Source organism: Dendronephthya gigantea, unplaced genomic scaffold, assembly GCF_004324835.1.
Source record: "Dendronephthya gigantea isolate DGI-Jeju-01 unplaced genomic scaffold, DenGig_1.0 000094F, whole genome shotgun sequence".
In the NCBI taxonomy this organism is placed as follows: domain Eukaryota; kingdom Metazoa; phylum Cnidaria; class Anthozoa; order Malacalcyonacea; family Nephtheidae; genus Dendronephthya; species Dendronephthya gigantea.
The window spans coordinates 545,922-569,671 of record NW_021163104.1 but is presented as its reverse complement, the minus strand read 5'-3'; the positions used below and the strand labels follow the sequence as shown (position 1 = coordinate 569,671).

Sequence of the window (23,750 nt, the reverse complement as noted above, 5' to 3'; positions counted from 1 at the left end):
TCCTGGACATTCCTAACACCTCCTTCTCTCTCAAACTTAAAGAGACTCTGTACATACGCAAACCACAAACCAGACCTTAACAAACAGGTTCAGCATTTTCATGTCAGATAATGTCACAATACATAAAACACCCTAGTCACTAGGCCTTTTATAAGTTCCTTATACACGCGACGACGCGAAAACTTAGAGGCTTAGAAAAAAATATGTTTTGGATTTTGGCTTAAGAGGGATCTTTCTTGCCGACTTTCTGTATTGAGGTTAGTTGACGATCTACGACGTGGTTAGCTGATTTTGCTCGACGTTGCTACTGAAATATTTTGCCTGAAATAAGCTACGGGAAGTTAATCCCCGAGCCGGTGCGGAGCACCCACTGAGCTATATAATAGCGACCTTAAGATTAGACGACGGATAATAGACGACGGTTGTTACGGACTGGATCTAGCCTTACCGTCGTCGTCTGAGGGCGGGAAATTTAAGATTAAAAAATAAACAGACGACGGGGAATTCACAAAAATCGAAATGACAACTTTCAAAAAGACCAGAAAATTTTTAGTTGAAAGCTATTTTGATAACATTATCGACGACGAAGAGTTTGTGTTGTTGTATGATAGTAATTTTTCCAAAAATCCAGCGTTTCCTTACCAAGAATACGGCAGATTTTGTCTGGAAAAGTTGGAAAACACTGAATGCGAAGCTGAGCTGCGATTCAGAAAAAATGATATACCTGAGCTTGCTGAAGCTCTTGGTATACCTGAATATTTTAAATGTCCTCAAGGAACGAAGGCAGATGGTCTTGAAGGATTATGTGCTGTTCTGAAACGCTTTGCCTATCCTTGCAGATACTCGGACATGATACCACTGTTTGGCAGGGCAGTTCCTGAACTGAGCATGATCACAAATGTAGTTGTAGACTACATTTATGATCACCACGGCCACCGAGTTTCTCACTGGAATGAAATGCTTTTCAGCCCTGATAATCTAAAAGATTATGCTAGTTCTATTTTTTTAAAAGGAGCTGCACTCAATAACTGTGTTGGGTTTATTGATGGAACTGTCCGAGCAATTTGTCGGCCAGGGAAACTGCAAAGAGCTGTCTACAATGGTCACAAACGTGTCCATGCTATTAAATTTCAATCTGTTGCTCTGCCAAATGGAATGATTGGTCATTTGTATGGACCTATGGGTGAGTAGGTTTTGAGCAGTTTTTTTGTTTATTTTTAAAGATCAATTTAGCATGGTTTATTCTTGGGTTAACTATGTATATACATGATGGTGCATTATTTCTAATTTGTTCAGAGGGAAGAAGGCACGACTCTTTTATGCTTGCACAATCTGGTCTACTAAACCAACTTCAAACATTTTGCTTTACTGAAGAAGGCCAACCTCTATGTCTATATGGAGACCCAGCTTACCCATTAAGGGTACACCTGCAGGCTCCATTCAGAAATGCTGTTTTAACTCAGCCGATGAAAGAATTCAACAAATCTATGAGCAAAGTTCGCATAGCAGTTGAATGGCTTTTTGGAGACATCGTGAACTATTTTAAATTCATGGATTTTAAAAAGAATTTAAAAATTGGCCTGAGCTGTGTTGGGAAAATGTATATTGTTTGTGCAATACTACGCAATGCATTAACTTGCCTCTATGGAAATCAAACCTCAGAGTATTTTGGTCTAAGCCCTCCCACTCTACAAGAGTATTTTGGGAACTATTGACTAAAGACATTGTAGATAAAACATTTATTGCACACTCTGTAAAGTACAGTACAATATTAAAACCATATAACCTTAAACGTTTAGTTATCTCAAGACTTCATAGAATAACAAAACAATGTTCACTGTTTTTTTTAAATACTATGTAAAAACTAACAGTTTTTAGAAACTATATTTCAATATAGTCCAAGCTAAAATGGAATATGAACACTTTATATATATAATAGTTTGTCATAGCTTACTTTCTATGGCTCAGCTGTGTTAACAAAGTCAGAATAAGATCATTTTGTTGCTTTTGTTGTTGTTGTTGGATTTGTTGTTGATTCATCATCATTTGCATGAGTTCATCATGTTTCTTGCTATCAGCTTCCAGCCTCCGTTTCTGCAAATCTAACTCTTCTTTTTTCCACTCATTCATTACAGCAGATTTTTCCCTCAAATAATTAACTGCATCACTGCCTTTGATCGCCTTTTTACTGGTTTATTGGCTTTATTATCAACGAGTTTTCGTTTTTGAGTTTCACCCAACGTCTCCATGGCCATTAATCGAATCGATTCAGCATCTTCTCGATCTTTATTTTCTTTTTGCAATTTTTGCTCAGTAACATCCTGCTGATTTTGATCTGCTGCATCTTCAACTTCTACGATATCCTCAAGGGCCTTATCGATTTCACTAACGTCATCAATTTCGATGCCACTGGCCGATTCTTCGTCCTTCGTTTTCTTTCGAAATTCTCTTGCAAGTAAGTTGTATCTTTCTCTCACAGACCTTTGGTTGACTCGGAACGATACGTGCTGAACGCTGTTGAGATTTTGTGCAATCTCATTCCATTTAGTGCCCCTCTGTACTGTCCTTCGCCTTGTGCCTGTAAAGGGATCTACGACCAGGATTTCCCTGCACAACAGCTCGTCATGGTCTCGCGACCAAACCATTTGCCTCCTTAAAAGATACAAGGAAAAATCGAAATTTACACATTGATTCGACGAAAAACTCACACAGGAAAATCATATTTCTCCATCAAATCGAGAAAGACAAAAATTAATAAACTTACGGCTTTGGATCCATGAAAAGTAAGAGGCGTTTTCTAGTGAACGGCAAAACAGCAAAAATGGCGTCGTCGTCGTGATGTGGACGGAGCAATTTCTTTCAAAACATTTACTGCGCATGCTCAATAGTTCAATTCATTTCCGGTTACCGTCATCTCCACTAACCGTCGTCTAATCTTAAGGTCGCTAATAATTCCTGGAGGACCGGCTCGTCATTTTTCGGTAACTTCTCCGCCATCTTTTTGTCCGCAAAAACATGGCGGACTTCCCCCTTCTGCGCAACCGCAGAAGCTCTGCTGACGCCACATGGTTCCTTTTGGCCATGGTAGTTACCACTGACCGGGCTCAATTATGAGCCCGCTACAAGGGTGTTCTCCCCCCTGGATTTAGTAAACAACAGGTTCTCCCCCCTGGCCTTTATAAAAAAAATTTCCCGTGAAAACTTGTTTTGTTTTTTTGAAATATAAAGTCATGAAACATCATTAATTGCATTTTTTTAAAATATAAAGCGTTTTTTTAAGATGAATACAAGTCGTAGACGCTGTTATTGCCAACGCAAGAACAAATATATATTAAAACGTCAAAAAATTGTGGACAAAATTGAAGATTTTAATTCTGACACGAACTGACAGGTGTTTTTTTTAATATTTTCATTATTTCTACATTCCTATAACAAATGCTTGAACTTTTTGGCACTATTGTCGGACATTTCGGGGACAATTGGATATTTATGGACATCAATTAGACTTTTTTGAACCCTGCATGGACAGCAGAATTACTGAAAGTATGCAATTAATAATGTTTTCTTGAATAGTCTTGAATGTCTTCAGAACAATATATCTAGGTATAATCCAAAGAAACATTGCATAATACACTTTTCAGTAAGGTCATCAGCTTAATTGTACCTCAATGGGCTATAAAATTTTCAATATTATCTAATTGCACCCCTGGACCCCTGGTCTTATTAATGAATAATATTCATCCCTCCATAGACTTAATTACTCCTGATTAGCCCATTGAATTTAGCCCTCTTGAAGTTTGATACCATAAACAGAAAATTATAAAAGTGGCTGCAGATTGAAGATACACTGCTCACACAATGCATGTTTATATTATTTCTTTTATAAATTAACAATGGTTTAAAAATAACAGCCAAAAACAAAATCAGATAACATGGTAATTAAGGATAACAATGCAGATTCATAAAAATGTGTATAATATGCTTAATACATTTCAGTTCAATGTTCCAACAAATTGCATGACAATTAATTAATAAGCCATCTCTAGCTTGCTTTATTTCATTAATTAATAAGCCATCTCTAGCTTGCTTTATTTCATAGCATCTTCATCCTGAAAAATATAAATGGAGATCTGATCAAGATTTATTCACAAGGTGCAAGAAGTTAAAAAATCAATTAATTATAAGCCATGATAATTGATTTGAATTTGACAAGGCAAACAAGATAATATATTAACTAGGTTTTAACAGTCACCATCATCAGAGGTTGAAATTTACACTGTTTGCAGCAAAAATCTTATTACTTTGTATCAGCACCCACTCCACACTTTTGTCAGTCAGATCATGTAATTATTGCTTAAATCTAATAGACTCACTGGGGGGAAGGTTTACCTATTTACATTATTGTTTGCTATCATGAAAACAAAATAGACCAAACTCAAAGATTGACATTGCCGGGAATTTAATTCCTTCCCCACACAAGACAAGAATATGATAAAGTTTGAGTATATAACATTGCACATGTACAAAAAGGTCTAAAATAGTATATTTGCTGTTTGTACTAAAAGTTTTGATGGATTTATATGGCTCAGAACCTTTGGTAATCAGTTTATATTCGAGTCCAAAGGAAAAAACTGAAATTGTTATAAAAACGGCTTACCTGGATGCCATAAAATAACAGCCGAATGACAAAAATCATTCCCCCGATAAGTGAATTAGGCCATTCAAAACGTCAGACATATAGAGCACAAAGCTACGTCTCCTTTCCATTTGTTGAACAGGAAAAAAGAGGATTTATATGAAATACAAAAAATATACACGGAAAGCCGAAAATATTTTCATAAAAACCAGGAGGGAGATGGACACAGTTTTTCACCTTGTATCGCGGTATGTCAGTGGTAACTACCATGAGCAAAAGGAACCATGTGGCGTCGTGGCGTCAGCAAAGCTCAAAATCCGCCATGTTTTTGCGGACACTTTTTGGTGGCGAGCCGGTCCTCCAGGAATTATTATATAGCTCAGTGGGAGCACCGTGCGAGGGTACTAATTCCACACCCGGGACCCGGGAGAACATAGCGGAATCCAAAGTTGCCCAAATGTCATGGACGTTCAATGGCACTGAGCTATATAATAATTCCTGGAGGACCGGTTCTTGACCAGAAAGTGAAGCAAAAAACATGGCGGATTTCGGCGTTTGCTGACGCCACTTGGTTCCTTTTGCTCATGGTAGTTACCACTGACATACCGCGATACAAAGTGAGAAATTGAGTCCGTCTCCCTCCTGGATTTTATGAAAATATTTTCAGCTTTCCGTATATATTTTTTGTTTTTCATATAAAATGGATAAAAGTATTTCTCTTTTTCCCTGTTCAACAAATGGAAAGGACACGTAGCTTCGTGCTCTGCGTCTGACGTTGTGAATGGCTTTATTCACTTATCGGTAGAGTGAATTTTCTCATTTTGCTCTTATTTTATAACATTCAGGTAAGCCGTTTTTCAACTTTTTTTACTATAAACAATTTCGTTTTTGGCCTTTCGAGTTGGACTATAGTATAAACTGATTACCAAAGCCTCTGAGACAATAAATCCATCAAAACGTGTGGTACAAACAGTCAATGCAATGTTATATACCCAAATTTTATCATTTTTTCTTAACTTGTGTGGGGAAAAAATTATATTCCTGGCAGTGTCAATCTTTTGAGTTTGGTCTATGTTGTTTTCATGATAGCAAACATCAATGCTAATAGGTAAACCATTCCCCAGTGAGTCTACTATAGTCACTCTTCTATTGATCCCACCCAGCATCAATTAACATGACCTGATGGTGCTAATACAAAATAATAAGATGCTGTAAACAGTGTAAAATTCCAACCTCTGATAGTGAGCCCTGTTAAAGCCTAGTTAATATATTATCTTGTTTACCTTGTCAAATCCAAAGTGAAATGATCAATTATCACAGCTTTTAATTTATTTTTTAGCTTCTTGCACCTTGGGAATAAATCTTGATCATATCTCCATTTTTATTTTTCAGGATGAAGTTCATGCATTTTATGACTGTGCATTGTTATTCTTCATTTCCATGTTATCTGATTTTGTTGTTGGCTGGTGTTTTTATACCATTTGTGATATTTATTAATTAATGAAATAAATATAAACATGCATTGACTGAGCAGTGTCTTCAATCTGCAGCAACTTTTGTAATTTTCTGTTTATGGTATCAACCTCCAAAGGGGTTATATTCATTAGGCTAATCAGTGCAGCCTATGGAGGAATAAATGTTATTCTTTAATATGACCAGGGGTCCAGGGATGCAATTTGAGAATGCTGAAAACAGGTTTATTAAGGTACAAGTTGATGACTTGAATGAAAAGTATATTATGCAAATATGATTCTTGGTTGAAACTGTATTCCTGCACTTAGTATTCGTCAGCTGCCCAGCATTTTGCCTGAGCGATGGCCTCTGTTTCTTTGGATTGTGGCTAGATATAAAGTCTTGAAGACAGCATCACATACTGAATACTGATTACATACTTCCTGCGCAATTCATCAGTTCAGGGTTTAGAAAAGTCAAATTGTTGCCCATAAATTCCTAGTTGTCTTCAAAATATGCGAGGATAGTGCCAAAACATTCAAACATTTGTAAACTTTCATATTGAAATGTATAAATAACAAAAATATTATTACGAAAATAAAATAATAAACCTGTCAGTTCGTGTCAGTATTAAAATCTTTAGTTTGTCCACATTTTTCGATATTTTAATATATATTTGTTCCCGCACTAGAAAAAACAGCGTGTATGACTTGTATTCATCTTAAAATAAAACTTTATTGTATGTCAGTGCGAAAAATATCAAAAAAACAACCAAAAAACATTTCAAAACAAAAAAGATTCACTGCAAAAAAAATATAAAAGCCAGGGGGGAGAATTGTTATTTACAAAAACCAGGGGGGAGAATACTGCTGTAGCGGGCTCATAATTGAGCCTGGTCAGTGGTAACTACCATGGCCAAAAGGAACCAAGTGGCGTCAGCAGAGCTTCTGCGGTTGCGCAGAAGGGCGAAGTCCGCCATGTTTTTTGCTTCACTTTTTGAGAAAAAAACATTAGGAGCCGGTCCTCCAGGAATTATTATATAGCTCAGTGTTCAATGGTCATGGTACTTGTGCGCGAAATGCGAACGAGTGTAGACTGGTAATCAGCAACTTCCTGATTGGCTAAGACGAAACGTTTGTATTTCAGTGAAAAACGTCAGCAATTTAACTGTCATTTTGCAAACTATTTTTTAAAAAGATTTTCGAAAACAAAATATGAAATGTGGAATCAAATAACAGATAAAACACTGGAAAGAGTTTAAAATATTATCAGAACTGGAGGAATTAGCGGTGAAAAGGGACAACTCGATTATAATCCTTGAAATGGTAGGAGTCTATTTTGTTTATTTCGAGGTTTATTTCGTGTTTGCTGTACGAATACATTTTATGACCTTGGTACAGTATGTCGTTTTGCTCGGTTTTGCGAAGACGTGACCGACTATTTAAGGCTTTACATCATCCTTTTAACTTCCAAAAGAGACCTTAAAAGTGTAATTCGGAGTTTTAATATAACAAATATCACTTTAAATGTTTATATATAGTCGACTGCAATCACTGCATGAATTTAATAATCGAAAAACAACATTCGACGTTCACTGCTTGGTTATTTATATTATTTGGGCTGTTTTGATGTTTTGAAGGTTTAGCTATAGTGAAGTATTAACTCTCACTTAAACTGTGAAAGTCTATAACTTTATGCAACGGAAAGCAGCAGGAAAACGGGTGATTTCACTTCAGCTTTACGACTGTGTTTGTTTCCTAAATATTTGAAACATCAGCTATCGGCTTTACATTTAGGACATTTCATAATAATGAAGGTTAGGTCTGGCTAGCTCAGGAAATATTTTGCTTCGTTTGAAATAGCGAGGGGTTGCTGCATGCATGTATTTCTAGTTATGCTACCAGGACTTGTAACCAAATTATCCGACGATTTGCGCATGATTCACTATGTTTAGATGCTCAGAGAATAGAGCTTCAGGAAACGTTTGCATGCATGTTTGTCCTTAAAATCTACGAAAATGCATTACATAAAAACAAACAACTTTCGAAGAATGTAAAACCATATTGAAATTCAAAATATGCATTAATAAAACAAGTCTCTCAAAAGATTAGTGTAAATTTTTATATCCACTGTATCTGCATGAGTTTATGCCTCGGCGCGATGTTGTATGAAATTTTTGCTCATAAAACTTTTAACTGCAGTTTCTACGAAGAACAAACCCCCTAAACCTCGACTTCACGCCACTAAAACTAAAGTATGAGAGCCCAACATATAACATTTAAGAAAGCCATCAAAACAATTTAAAGTTTAAAAGTAAATATATTGGTAACGTTTCGCCTTTAACCTAAGACATCTTCAGACAAGTGATATAAAATTACATGAGATTTGAATATATATAATCTATTTAAATGTGTAAATTAATGACGGATATAGGAAGGTATAAGAATGATAATACATGACAAAACCGCACAGACGAAGGGACATAAACACAATACAAAAACTATGAAAACAAGTTACAGAAGATTAAGTGGGATTGAACTGCCCTGGATGTTAAGTGAGGGTTTGAGTTTAGAGATGAGGAGGCTTTCATGAATCATGCATGAGTTCATGTTTGTCAGAACATGAAGAAAGAATTTTAAAATCATCAAAGTCGGCAGAGTGCCCTGCAGTGGTTGTGTGGGAGAAGATGCTGGACAAAACTGGACTAGATGACGGTTTTCCAGTTATAGGGGAAATTCCCAAGTGTTCCGATACTCTGGTAAAAATCTCATGTAATTTTATATCACTTGTCTGAAGATGTCTTAGGTTAAACGCGAAACGTTAAAAATATATTTACTTTTAAACTTTAAATTGTTTTGATGGCTTTCTTAAATGTTATATGTTGGGATCTCATATTTATAATAAGAACAATAGAAGAATATTGGGAGGTTTAGACGTGATCTACGTTCTGTTTACAGCGGCAAAACGTCGTTTATTTCGTCTTATGTAGAACGTCTGCATTTCAGGACCCAGTGAGCGATACCTCGAATTTAGGCTCTATAGAATTGTCCGTAAACGTAAAAACAATGTTTTCAACGTCTTATATCTCTCATTAAATTAGTACAGTTGATAATATAAAACAGCGATTTACATAACAATAATCAAGAGTAGTATTCCAACCCCGTCGTCGTCGTGTTGCCCTCCTTGATCAGAGTGAACTCGAGTTGAACACCAAATCTGCAAACAAACTCGTTGACCAGAGATTCTGCGAATGGCATAAGCCTCAGGCCACTTCCTGAAATAACCCATAGCGACTAACAGGTATCGACCCCCTTATCAAAGAGAACGAATGGCTTGTCACATCAATTGAAATCCTTCCTATATGGTTACCGACTAGATATCTCCCCAGACGTGCTTTTTGTCGCCGACTTCGTCCTTTTTTTGATGCACAAAGAGCACAACGCGCACACCACATTTTCACATCCGATTGACAATACGGCCAATAGAATTTTTTTTTACCTACCGTAATTATTCGAATAAACGCCGCGGCGTTTATTAAATTTTTAGCAAATAAGATGCGGCGTTTATTCGAGGGCGGCGTTTATTCAAGGGAGGCGTTTATTGCAAACTCGTAACAACTCTGAATTTATTGTGTAATTTAAACGCCAATTCAACCAATACAATCAGTCCCCAAAAAAACTACGTATAAAAGTTATGTGTCTTTTCTATTTATATCATTATATATGAAAATTGAACCGTGGTTATAAATAAATACTTCGAATAAACGCCGCAATGACGAAAAGGTTGCGGCGTTTATTTGAGGGCGGCGTTTAATGATATTTTTGCTTGTATCTGCGGCGTTAATTCGAGGGCGGCGTTTATTCGAGGGAGGCGTTTATTCGAGTAATTACGGTATTCCAGTGTGTTCGCCACCCCGAAGTGTCACGCCACAGGATAATTATGCAGTTGCGTTAGAATCTCTTCGCGCAGACACTTAGTTACAATAGTACAATTAGTTGCAATCTTACTTCTTCACCGTCTGTGGGCTCCCATTTCCTACACAGAACGTCCAGCTTCACATTCAGTCTGTCCCACTGCGCCCAATCAATTTTGGTGACTTCGCTACGACTTGACTCCGCTGACTGTGAATCTGGTAATGATTTTTATGAGCTTGTTAACAATATAGATCACGATCTTCAAAATGTCCGTAAATGGATGTTACAAAATAAGCTCCAAATTTATCCAAGAAAACACAAAACATATGTTTATCGGATCATCTGTTAACATTACGAATGAAATTGTTCAGACCCCAATTTTAATCTATTTAACATCGCTTGTTTCCCAATTGAATCCAACGAACTCAAAGTTAACACTCTCTCCACTCTAGAAATATGTTTTCCACTAAACTTCAATTATGATTGTTAGCTTTGGAACTTTGTGTAGGAGAAACTACGCTTCCTAGGCGGCTATAGCAAGTGAGAGTGACGTTTAGGAATACGGACGTAAGCCTCGTAATAAAATTTATCTCCTTTTACAAGCCCCATTAAACTTAAAGAATCTCCTACAAAAATATATTTCAGATCAGAAAGTCTTAAAGTGCTGGGATTTCTAAAGAAATAAGAATAGTCAAAATCTTTTCTTTAAATCTATACACTTAAACACGGAAATGACAAATCAATGACAATGGACGACACTAATTGGTTCTGCAATTCTTATAGAATTTTCACAATTATGAAGAGCTTGTATTATTAGCAGTGGGAACAACGACCACGGCAGAGAATTGTAAAGAGAATTTTTCCATAAGCTTTTCTGTACTTCATATGTTTTATTCCATAAATGAAAGCATTCACAATTGAGTTTATTCCATAAAACTCGAAGTTAAGAACCACGAACCAAATCTGTCGGCATGAATCATTGCAATAATTGTATACCACGGACCCAATAACTGTGGGTAAAAAACAACAGATCGCCAACACTGTAATAACAATAAGGAATGTTTTCATTTCTGTAAACGCCTGAAATAGACGAATTATAACCCTTGTCCTGCTTGGCTGTTCATCGTCGTTGCTGCAGCCTGCGACCATTGATTCATCGAAGATTCGTTTGCGTTGTTTCCGAGACACACGTAAAATTTGGAAGTTAAGAAAGAATATTAAAGCCAGGTAAATATAGAGAAATGGAACTGCCGTAGAAAAATAAATGTCATCAGATATGTAACAAATGCTTCTGATTCTATGGTCGTACCTCCCAAGGTGAAGATGACAAATAGCGTAAAGACAACAAGCAACCAGCCAGATTCCTGAGATCGCTAAAAAAACTCGTCGCTGTGTCACAATCATAGGATATTTCAGGGGTTTTTGGATGAATAAATTAAAATCGAGAGTTATTAACAGAATTGTAGCAACTGAAGCAAACATCAACGACCAAATTATAGAACGACTTAACTTACAAAACAAGTCCTGATCACTTTCAATGTTTAATATAGTCTGAATAAACTCGATGATCCATAGTGGATAAAATGTTAAACACACGAGAAGATCCGCTAATGCCAAGTTTGCTATCAAGTAAGATGTCGCTGTCTTTTCTTTACACAACAAAACTGTGTATATTATAACTGTGACATTTCCCAATACTCCAATAATCATCGCAATAAATTTAAAAGCAACTGAAAAGATAAGAACACTGCTGGGAACTGGGGCGAAAGTTGTTCCATTAGTCATTTTGAGACGTTGTATACCAGTTGATAACGAACTATTCTGCAATTGCGATACGTTTGCGTCGGTTTTGAATACACACCTGTGTGCTGATAAATCAATAGGTTATAAAGACGAGGCAGTTTTATTAAACAGAGCAAAAAAGAGTAAAAGTCATTATCTTGAATGATTAATTTAACGACGTGCATATCGTGCATATATTATATAAATTCACTCTAAGATGGAATTATAGTTTGATCCGTCGGGCAAACCCAGTGAAAAACCTCAAAGAGGACAATTGTGATAGTTTGTGGTATAGTTCGTCCGTATATTCGGTGATTAAACATGATTCAAATTCATCAGCGAAAATTAAATGGTTTTGCGAAGACCGTCTGAATATAGACGTACGATTAGACGTGCTTTGCAATTTCCGCTTATATTTAAAATGCATTGCGTGTTAGTTACAACGCGATTAATTTTATGTTTTGACATCGTAATAAAGAAACATGCATAAAACATAATGTAGTCTTTTTCAGAGCCATTATTGCATGAGACGTTGTACATCTTCGCCTTTGGAAACAAGTGACGGCAAATAGAACGAGTTTTGCAAGACAGCTAGAAAATTAGCTTATGAATAAAAGTTCTAGTCATGATTACCGAAAAAACATGCGCTTTTTTCAACGCGAATGGTATTGAATCGTAATAAAACCAAATTTATGGAAATCCAGGCACTCCAAACTCAAACTTTTTACATGTAGGATCATGTTCGATTGGTTCTCATCCTTATATTGCAGTAATTACGTCTGGCAAACCCTCCGCCTAATTTTTTAGGCACATCACGGCTGCCTGAGCAGAAATGCTAGGGCCACTTCGACCGCGCGGGCAAATCGAATGGAGTGGAAAAAGCCTTTGTGTTGAGCATGCACATGGGACTGCAATACAGATTAGTTTTTTTATTTCCTATTTCCCCCCTTATCCATACCAATTTTACACGACATCATTAAGTGATGCAATTTTATTAACACAACGTCAGCAACGATCACAGCGAAGAATTGTAGAAAGAGTTTTCCGTATAAGCTTTTCTGTATTAATTTTAATAGGTCTCACTCCGTAAATGAAAGCATTCACAAGCGATCCTGGGGCCGGTTGTATGAAAGCAGGATAGCGCTATCCACCGGATAGTGATTTTTTCAATTGCTTTAACTAAAATCGCCCGTTGTCGGGTATAACTTTGATTAAAACTTACTTAAATCACTAATTTGAGGATCCTCTTTAACAATTGTTGGTTATAAAGCTGAAATTTTATTGCTATTCAAGCATTTTTAGAAGGGTAGAAAAAATCACTCTCCGGTGGATAGCGCTATCCGGCTTTTATACAACCGGCCCCTGAGTTTCCGTGTAATTATGAGAAACATGAAAGGATAACGCTTAAAGAAGTTTATCATCTTATTATCTATTGTTTGAATTGCACTCAACGCGACCAAAAATGCGAAGTATGCACAGTCCATAGCAATAACCATTAAACACTGTCAATTATTGATAATAATTATACAGGGTGAGTAAAAAAGAACTGAAATTCAAATTAGCCGCAAAGTTCCCTAAAATATCTCATGCATGGGTATACGAAGCATGTCATATTATTTAACCTAAAAGTTTGTTCCCTTTGGGAGTTAAAATGCATTCTAAGCTGCGTAAATAAAAAAGAACAGTTTTATCAAATCGTTTTTGTTAATTGTACACAGTGGGAATTGTCATATTCCAGCCATAAGTTCGCGCTAATTTGAATTTCAAACGTGTCAGTTTTTTTACTCACCCTGTATATTACACTAGCTGACAATATATACAATGCTGTCAAGGATTTCAACTCTTATAAACTTGCTTAAGGTATTGGTTTCTTAGATGAAATACATGAAAATTCTGGATAACAGTATGAAACAATACAGCAAACGAGAATATGAACAGGTTTCAAATTGGAAAATATGACAATTAATTTTGACCGGCAACGTACGGGACAACGCAAATATTCAATGGTACAAACGGCAGCATCGAAGCCCCATGCATGGCCATGCAGTGAAATGTAGACAGCCGACATAGTTGTATCATCGCACGATAGTCTCTATGAACTTATAGTATTATCGGAATATAGTTTAATTAACACTAAAGTACATTGGATAATTATTTACCTTATCGCACAGTACATTTCTCAATTCGTCGAGCACGAGTATATTACCAAAAACAACAGTGATTGCAAAATTTCTCGACAGCATGTTTTTATATTCTCATAAATATAGTTTTAGTTGCTTGAATTCTCTTACAAAGAACTGTCTTTGGCTGCTAAACAATGTCTCTGATCATCTGATCGCCTTCGGTCATGATAAGTCAACTGAAACCCGCCTCTACATGCAACATTACACGGTGTCACTGAGTAAAAAACATTGATGCCTTTCATATTCAAATTTGCCGGATAACTGCCGTTATTTGATAAAAGCTGCCTAAATTGAATCATTAAATAATATAAAACATAAATCTTGCTCCCTTTGGGAGTTATTTCTAATCGTGCAAGAGAAAACAAAACTGTAGAAATTTGCATGTAACTCAACGACTCCAGCATATTACGGTAGCAGCCAGACATGATCCAGAAAGTGTTTCCTGAAATGCACAGGCGAACGACTCTTTGTGCTGAAAGAAACGACAGTGCATGGCGTAGCCAGCCCGACAATTTAGGGGCTGTTTATAATATGAGCCCGGTTACTCGAGATTCAACGAAGCGTGAGATGATTTTGAGGTATTGAAATGAGCAGATCCTGGCAGTCGTTTAATCACCACAACAATAACATGTGCTTGTTTGGTGTCTTAAAGACTTATTTCAATACCTCAAAGTCCTTTAGGCCTAAAAATGACAAACAAATAAAAATACATTTTTTATTTGCAAAATTTAAGCATTTTTAAATTGTTTTCAAGTCAAAAAATGACAGACAAATTTAGTAAATTCAGACAAGTTATTTTGTATCTAGTTTTTTTTCAAGACACTGGTGTAATTTTTGTGTTTCAAGCGATGGTTTTAATGTATGCATTATATTTTTTGCAAGAGAGTTGCCAGCCTTAGGATAATTATATACATAAGATAGCATACACCCGCATTGACCGGGCTGCCTATGATAAAGGTCGTCAATATTCAATATGCAGCTTGCTCTTAAATAATTAATTTGCTGTTGTTAACATGTATATTAGCTACTGTTCATCCGGTTTTTACGGAAACAAGCTGTTTCAAATAAAGTCCTGAAATAATTTCCAATCTATGTTGATCACAGTTGTGGTAAGTCATTTTAAACATTAAAATATATTTCCATTGACGAAAGTTTCGTGAGTTGTAGGTTATAGATGCCCTAGTGATAACAAGAACTTCATTAAATTTCCCTAAGTTAACAAAGAACGTAATTAAACGTCAAAACGGGCTGGCATGCTATTCAGTAAATATATCAACACATATATGTATCAGCTTTCTCGACATGCAATTCAAGGGAAATGGCCCGCAATTTTTTGGGAAAAGTAAATTTTTCAGAGTGCATCATTGAAATGAAATTGGTCGGCCGTTTAAAGCCGGTTTTCCACTAGCGATATTTTTCGCGCGAAGCGACATTTTACTTTTGTCTCAGAGCTCTCAACTGCAACTATCTTGAACAAATTGCTCAAAAACAAACGAATAAAGTCACTTCGCACGAAAAATATCGCTAGTGGAAAACCGGCTTAAGATTGTTATCAGCGTTTGCCGCGAAGTTACGAAACCGAGCATATTTTAGATGACGCATTCAATACATTTCTTATAGCTTAAGATTATTCACCGTTTAGAAGTTAAGAGTGTAAAACCTAAATGTACTTTTATCTAATAAAGTCGTTCGCATGCGAGCAATATTTACTCCAGTTGCCTAGGCAACCGCCGTGAGAAAAATAAACAAACTCTGAATAAATTATTAAAGCACACTACCAGCACAGAGCATAAAGAGGTTTGACTGCCGTTAATTTTGCGTTCCCCTGGCTTAGCCAGTGCGATTAAGAGAGGCCTTCTCTCCCCGGGAAATCATGCATATGGCGGCGGCTTGAACACATGCATGTATGGAATATAAACAGCCGAGGCAGAACTATCTGGAGAAATCGTATTTTTGACAAAAATGTTGCTCAATTTTTTCTCAATACCAGATTTTGTTAGTTCTTATCCTTTAGAAGAGTATAGAAGAGTATAGAAGTGGGAGCGATCTGTTTATTTATATAGCGATTGCTATTTATAATGTTCGGGGGGATAGGGCCTCTCTTTAGCGCACTGGCTAACAACATGGCCGCTAGGAACGCATAATTAATGCAAGGTCAAACCTCTGTATGCTCTGTGCTACCAGCCTACGCAAATAAATGTCAGTCACGTATTTGGGGTCGGTGCGTACCTATATAGCTTTGCTATTGGTTGATCTAAAAGAACGAATCATAAACACTGTTCACTATTGTTACGTACAAAAAGCTAAGCACAAAACTCGTTCATATTAGGTTGATACGAGCAATACTTACGGCGAGTTTGCCTCAATCGTGTGGCACAATTAATCATTTATCTCTGCTAAACTGACGTTCGAATAATAACTGATAATGCTGCGTCGTTTAAATATGTTGGTGTATTCTCCCAACGAGGCAAAAATCTCAACTTTAGCGGATAAGTGTTGAATTTTAATCAATTTACAATGCAAGTTAAATACTGCTTCACGCAATTTAAGCGAATATATTTTCTATATTTATGTTTTATTCCTAGGCAAGAAAATTCAGAACTACAAATCCATGCATATCTACATTCAATAATCTAGGCTTATTTTTTTATTTTCATTACAGGAAAATTTCTTCATATTGCAACAACTGAAAGTTGAAGAACCATGCAATTAAAACATTTCTTATCCCTATATGTACCATGTATATCACTTGCAGTCTTAAATGCCATATCAAGTGAAACCAGTGTAAACATTTGCTACAATTCCACTCTTGAAGGTAAAGTAAAATATAATATATATCAACATATTGTCAGAATCCTGGAAAGTCACGTCATTTAAACAAACAGACCTCTCTATACAGTTAAAGCTTCTGAGTGATAGAAATTAACAATGAAAATTAATTCATGACATTCTTGTCAATATGGGACAGATCAATTCTTTGCACACATCATCCTCGTATCTGATGTGTGGACAAAATCAAATGAGGGGAATATCAGAAAATATATCACAATGTCACAACCCTCTGCACTGCACGAGAATATATGTCAGTAAAATCGAGAATTTCCAAAATTGAACTTTGTTGACAATCCCTCCGTTTAAGCTGAACTCAATTTATTAGCATGACACGCGGCTCTGATTATTGTCCTTTTTACAGAACATTTTTGAATATAAGATATGAAAGTGATTGCTGTGTTAAGTTTAGCGCCTAAACGATCGTTAACTGATATTTTTCAAATGACCCCCTTCTCTTAACTCCAAAATTCTAATTTGCAAGGCTTTCCCATCAAATTATTTTTGGCCAAACCTAAGACTGAATATCTTAAAAAAAGTCTTAAGAAGAGAGAAAGTGGCAAAACTGCGGTATGGCCTCTCAAATGAGGCAAGAAATAAGCAACCTTATTTTCCACATCTTTTTGACACCCGGCAAATTAGTGTCTAGTAACATTAATACCTATTCTTTAGCAGTTGAATAACCTACCTACTTACCATAGGTTGGTTACCAAAGGTAAGTTACTATAGGTAGGTTAACATACCTACCATACTAACCATACCTACTATACCTACCATACCTACCCTACCTACCATACCTACCATACCTACCATACCTACCATACCTACCATACTTACCATACCCACCATACCTACCATACCTACCATACCTGCCATACCTACCATACCTACTATACCTACCATACCTACCATACTTACCATACTTACCATACCTACCATAGTGTTTCAACTCCACTATCTTTAGGTGTGCGGCAATTTCGCTAAAATAATTACAAACCTGCTAAATAAAACGTGCGATGTTCAGCCGAATGTTAGAAAGCAATAAGCTATTTCTGATGTATTTAGAAAAGCAGAAATATTAGCTTTGCCGTATGTGTTTCACATTCGCCGTATAAAATTTATTGCTTGAACGACTGCATACACCAAATTATTTTACGCTTTAGAATTCCGACTGAATGTAACAGCTGTTAAGACTAAAGCTGTTTCTGAATGGATAGATTGCGTACTGGAGTGTGCAACTGAGATATGTTGTAGATCTATCAACTTCAAGAAGAAATTGACTTCAAAAAATGATTCAAATTGTGAAATGTTACACAACGTGGTTTACAATACATCTGAGAGATTACTGGAGAAGAACTCCTCTTATGATTATGTTTATCTTCTTAACCCACAAAAGGTATGATTCAGTGGTATAAAATTATATCTCTGTTGTAATCGTCACTTATTTGAGATTTTCACTGTAAAACATTTAAACATAAACCTGACTGCTCAAGCAAGGTTCAATTTTCTGGGTTGTTATGATCCTGCATTGCAAACAACAAGGAATTAACATTCTTCATTGCAGGGCTACAATGAAAGTTGTTTTAAAAACACGTCCGATGAAAATGAAAGAGGTATGTGTTGATGATAGAAAGACTTAAAACACTGCAAAACCTCGATTAAGTAACTGGAAAATAAAACATATCTCCCAACGAGCAGAGGTGGATATTAAGCCTTTGGTCACTTTGATGCCTACAAATGCGCTTCATTCCTTTAATTAAACTTATTCTGAACAATTTAGTCAAAGACTGCGCTGATATCTATCACAAAGGAATAAATCAGAGTGGAATTTACAAAATTGATCCAGACGGAAAGGAAAGTTTCAAAGCGTTTTGTGATATGACAACATCAGGTGGAGGATGGACTGTATTTCAACGTCGTCTTGATGGAAGTGTTGACTTCTACCGAAGATGGCAAGATTACAAAAAAGGTTTTGGTAACTTGAGCGGAGAATATTGGCTTGGTCTTGACAAAATACACAGGATGACAAATATTTCACAAAATGAACTTCGTATCGACATGGAAGATACATCTGGAAACACCAGTTACGCTCATTATGATTCATTTAAAGTCAGCGGCGAAAATGAGAAGTACAAGTTGAATGTTGGAGGTTATCATGGTAAGCATTTTACATTAAACTGAGTCATATTTCAATAAAATTATAAGATAGTCCAGCTCTCTATACAATCAACTTTGCAGTGAACTATTAATACACTATTAAATCCAGCATATTAAATATTGTATAAATTATAGGAATATTATCAATGAGTGATCCATAAATATACTTGAAACGAGGCAGTTTTTGTATTAACTCGAGAAATGTAAAATATCTCCATTTTGAGAATTTGCTAAACTTTTAACAAAACAAAATCTCAGGACATTCGATTACGTGCATTAATTATTGCATTCCTATTCGTTCTATTACCATTATTTGCAAAACCCCACTGTAAAACACTATATATAGGTGATGTGGGTATCCTGGTTAAGTATAATAATAATTAATTGATTTTTTTGCATTAATTAAGGTACAGCAGGAGACTCGTTGAAATTACACGATGGTATGGCTTTCACCACCAAAGATGCTGACAATGATAATGGCAACAGAAATTGTGCGGAGAAATTCAAAGGAGCCTGGTGGTATCGTGATTGTCATGATTCTAATTTGAATGGTTTGTATCATTATGGCAATTACAAATCGCACGCTGATGGAGTCAACTGGGAGCATTGGAAAGGCAATTATTATTCTCTGAAATCAACTTCGATGAAGATACGACCACGTGAATTTGGAAAGAAGAAATAAAGATGTTGAACAATAAAAAGACATAAGGTTTACTTTACATAACGTGTAGTGCACTAATACGTGTCTTGTTGGTTTTTCAAAATATTTAGAATAGAGATTTTTTTCCTACCATTAGCCTAATATGCAGTCAATAGAATTTACACAGTTTGGAGACTAAATAAAAGTACAATTCAAGTCATTAAATATGTTATTGTCCAGGTTTATGCAAAAAAATATTCCTTTCTCGTCACGTATCTATTGTATTTTAGCAAAGCTTACCAATGGCATTCGTCTTGCAAAGCTCATCAACCCGGATTTGAAAAATATGTTAATTATCGTTTAAACTGCCTATATCACTCGTGGAATCTTTATGCATTTGAAAAGAATGTAAAAAGTTAGTTAATATATTAAAAAAGGTTTTTGATTTAGTGCAATAATTTTGAAGATACTAGCCTTTAAACTACCTGAAATTCCTGAGTCCCAGGCTCCTGTAAAGAATGGGCAGTTTCAAATTGAATAGCCTTGTTTAAACCCAGGAGGTTGGGACTCAGGAACCGCAGGTAGTTTAGAGGCTTGTATCTTCGAAATTATTGCACTAAATCAAAAAAGTTTTTAATGTGTAACTAACTTTTTACGTTCTTTTCAATTGCATAAAGATCCCACGAGTGATATAGGCACTTTAATGATGAAGAAGAGAGCAAATGCATGATTAAATTTGCGTGCCTGATATTTCTACAACTGAGGAGCCTTGTCCCAGAGTTAGTCAGCGAAACCTGTTAAAATCTTTAAAATCTAAACCTAGATTAGTTTAACCAGTGTTAGCCGGCAATATAGCAAGTTGAAACACTTGGTGAGGTGGGTTAAATTTAGCCCATGGGTTAGCACGCTAATCCGTTTTGAACAACGCAATAAATTATAACCCCACGGGATAAAATTTATCTCTAGCTTAAGCCATTTTAGCCTGCCTTTGAACAACCAGCTCGGCTGTGATGGTCAAAAGAGGTTTAAAAGAGGTTTTGGTCATAAAACCATTCCCAGCACATAACTGAGAGTTGAAAGGTGTATAAATTAGCATCCTGTGCATTTTTGTTAAAATATTTGTGATTTATTATTTTACCATTGCTTCGGGAAGAAATGAGCAGAATCCGTGATATTTGTATTCTCCAGCTCACAGTCATATAAAAGTAGGAAATGACATTTAAACCTTTATTTATTTTACGCTGACACATAAATTGGAAAGGGATGGCTGATCGAGAAAGCAGAAAATATGCAAATCTATTACAAACAGAATTTAGAGAACCTAAAGGAAAATGAGCCAAAAAAGTGGTGGTCGGAGTGTAAGAGATGGTGTGGAGTGTCTAAATCACCAACGGATGATTGTGTCGAAACTGCTTCCCTCCACTTTCGGATATTTCCCTTCAAAGGCAACAAAACAAAACCTAGCAAATAAAATTAACTATGCCTTTATCGAACCCCAAGAAACTTATACACCCCTGTTCCAATATAAAAGACTTGATGCCATAAATGTCCACTAACCTGTAATCTCCCTTCATGCTGTAGAAAAACAACTTAGTACAGTAAATATCAAAAGCATGTGCGCCTGATAATATACCAAATTGGATTCTTAAGGAATTCGCACATATTTTAGCTGAACAAGTATGTATGTTTATCAACTCGTCACTTACTGAGAAAAGCCTTCCGAGGTATGGAAAAGTGAAAATGTTACAGCTATACCTAAAAACCAAACTTTGGAAGACATTAACAAAGACCTAAGAACTATATCATTGACACCCCACCGTTAGCAAAATTTCCGAGAAGTATGTGGTCAGCGAACATGTAAAGCCCGCTATTCTCAATCGGATTAGACAACACCTGTACCGTTGTATCCCTGATTCCTCTACCACTCACGCTCTTATAAATCTTGTTCACAGCTGGACTAAAGCCACCGTCGACAATTAAGCTAAAGTACGAGTTCTTTTCCTAGATTTCAGGAAAGCCTTTGACTTAAGAGACCATAATATCTTAATATCTAAACTATCAAATTATGGAATCAATCCCCATATCGTGAACTGGATCTGCGAATTTTTGAGCAATAGATAACAAAGGGTTAATGTAGCCAACGATTGTTTCTCGGAAGGGAAATTGGTAGCAGTAGATGTTCCTTAAGGGACCAAACTGGGTCCCTTGTTATTTATGGTTATGATCGCGGACTGCAAGATTAAGTCATCAAACGAAGTGTCAAATATGTAAACGACACTACTAGTTATGAGATTATTCAAAAGAGCTCACCAAGTTCAGCCAGTTGTTAGTAGATGAAGTAGAAGATTAGTCACAAAGTAACAAATTCGAACTGAATGTGAAAAAATGCAAAGAAATAACTATTTTCTTTTCAAAACCACTACCCCTTTTGAGGACTTGCATATAAAAACAAACCCCATTGAATTAGTCACTTCTCTCAAGCTCATAGGAGTAACATTACAACAAGACTTGAAATAGAATACCTATATCGAAAACACTATTAAGAAAGCGTCCGAGAGATTTACTTTTTATCACATTTGAAGCGTGCAAAAGTGTCTTCGAATGACCCAGCCGATCAGGTTTTATACACCTTATTCAGTTGAGGAAAGACAACAAATATGCAATACTCTCTTTGAGAAAGTGATAAGAAATGAATTATTAAATACATATGAGAGGTTTAGACGTGATCTACATTCTGTTTACAACGGCAAAACATCGTTTATTACGTCCTATGTAGAACGTCTGCATTTCAGGACTCAGTGAGCGCTACCTCGAATTTAGGCTCTATAGAATTGTCCGTAAACGTAAAAACAATGTTTTCAACGTCTTATATCTCATTAAATTGGTATACAAATATATATTAAATTTATTATAATATTATTATAATATATAATCGCAAATTGCATTATTAATTTTACTGCTAATAGTGCATGTTTCAGTTGAGAAAAGCTTGATTAATATCTGATACGGCGTTTTTTTGCATAATTTAGACACATCCAGAAATATGCTACCAATTTTGAACATTGATAATTTGATATCTCCGTAAATTTTAAAGTAAAATACAACTGTAATACATCAAAATCTAAGTTAGTTTTCCCTCTATCTAGTGAAAATTATTTCAGTTTAATAGCTTAGCTAGTTTAGAAGTTATTATGAATCAAGCCGGAGTACTTGTTTCTGGGACACCCGGTACGTCCAAACGACTAGTCTCGCACTGTTCATCACCCCAAATATTTGATTGGTCGCCAGCATACTTCCATGAACTAACTCCAGATTTCCTCGTAGACTTTGGACATGCTGCGTAGAACTCTTGCGTTCATCTTCTTCAGTAGACCCATAAAAGATATCAACCGGCACACGAAACTCATGCCTAACATCCTGCAGGGGTAAATCCAGTTGCCTTGTGCACAGCTGTCTTATACGCCATAAGAAGTAGAGGTACATACTTGTCCCAATCGCGTTGATGCTCTTCCACAAACATGAAAAAATACAATATTCACATGTACCAAATAATGCTCTTCTTCTTCCATTCTCTGTCCATATTTTTCGTGTCAAAAATAAAAGTGCAAGCTTGTTTTTGTTCAAAAATATGAGAGTTGGACCGTTACTACGGCAACGGTCTAATACTGGGGGATTCCAGACCGGCAAAGAACTAATCAGCGCACGCCATTTTAGTCACGAGACTACGTGACATATAATAAATATTTTATTACTGTTCGTCGAAGCAGTTTCTACGCAAACCTGCTGTTTCAAATAAAGCTAGTCCTGAAATAATTTCCAATATATCTTAATGAGAGTTGTGGTAAGTCATTTTAAACATTAAAATTCATTTCTAATGACTTTGTTTCATGAAATGCGGCCAAACTTTCGGTTATTTTAGGAGTTTGTAGGTTATAGATGCTCTTTGATGACAGAAACTTAATTAAATTTCCCTCAATTATCAAAGAACGTAGTTAAACTTAGAAAAGAGTAATTCTTAAATTGTTACCAGCGATTACCGTTCAATCACGACCCACACGAAATGCGGCGCTATTTTATACAGATGAAGTAGGCTATTCAATATTTTACTTAGCTTCAGATTATTTAAAGCAGTTTAGAAATTTATTGTGTAAAATAAG

At 36.0% G+C, this 23,750-nt stretch overlaps 3 protein-coding genes across 3 annotated transcripts; 2 read left to right on the top strand and 1 right to left on the bottom strand.

The window, feature by feature from the left end:
* Positions 1–396: 396 nt before the first annotated feature.
* Positions 397–1,994, top strand: LOC114533765. The gene is made up of 2 exons (XM_028555358.1): positions 397–1,183; positions 1,297–1,994. The coding sequence occupies exons 1-2, from the start codon at positions 520–522 to the stop codon at positions 1,713–1,715; spliced, it is 1,083 nt and encodes a 360-aa protein (XP_028411159.1). The 5' UTR covers positions 397–519; the 3' UTR covers positions 1,716–1,994.
* Positions 1,995–2,147: 153 nt separating this feature from the next.
* On the bottom strand, positions 2,148–2,941 carry LOC114533734. Its single transcript, XM_028555329.1, has 2 exons — positions 2,765–2,941; positions 2,148–2,652 (listed from the first exon to the last, which is right to left on the bottom strand). The coding sequence occupies exons 1-2, from the start codon at positions 2,776–2,778 to the stop codon at positions 2,148–2,150; spliced, it is 519 nt and encodes a 172-aa protein (XP_028411130.1). The 5' UTR covers positions 2,779–2,941.
* A 15,718-nt stretch (positions 2,942–18,659) lies between these two features.
* On the top strand, positions 18,660–19,638 carry LOC114533766 (ficolin-2-like). The gene is made up of 2 exons (XM_028555359.1): positions 18,660–18,954; positions 19,361–19,638. The coding sequence occupies exons 1-2, from the start codon at positions 18,675–18,677 to the stop codon at positions 19,633–19,635; spliced, it is 555 nt and encodes a 184-aa protein (XP_028411160.1). The 5' UTR covers positions 18,660–18,674; the 3' UTR covers positions 19,636–19,638.
* Positions 19,639–23,750: the final 4,112 nt, after the last annotated feature.

Coding starts and splice junctions, on each gene's coding strand:
- LOC114533765 (XM_028555358.1), top strand. CDS start 520: ATGACAACTTTCAAAAAGACCAGAAAATTTTTAGTTGAAAGCTATTTT. Junction 1,184..1,296: donor TCATTTGTATGGACCTATGG/GTGAGTAGGTTT, acceptor TAATTTGTTCAG/AGGGAAGAAGGCACGACTCT.
- LOC114533766 (XM_028555359.1), top strand. CDS start 18,675: ATGACAACATCAGGTGGAGGATGGACTGTATTTCAACGTCGTCTTGAT. Junction 18,955..19,360: donor GAATGTTGGAGGTTATCATG/GTAAGCATTTTA, acceptor GCATTAATTAAG/GTACAGCAGGAGACTCGTTG.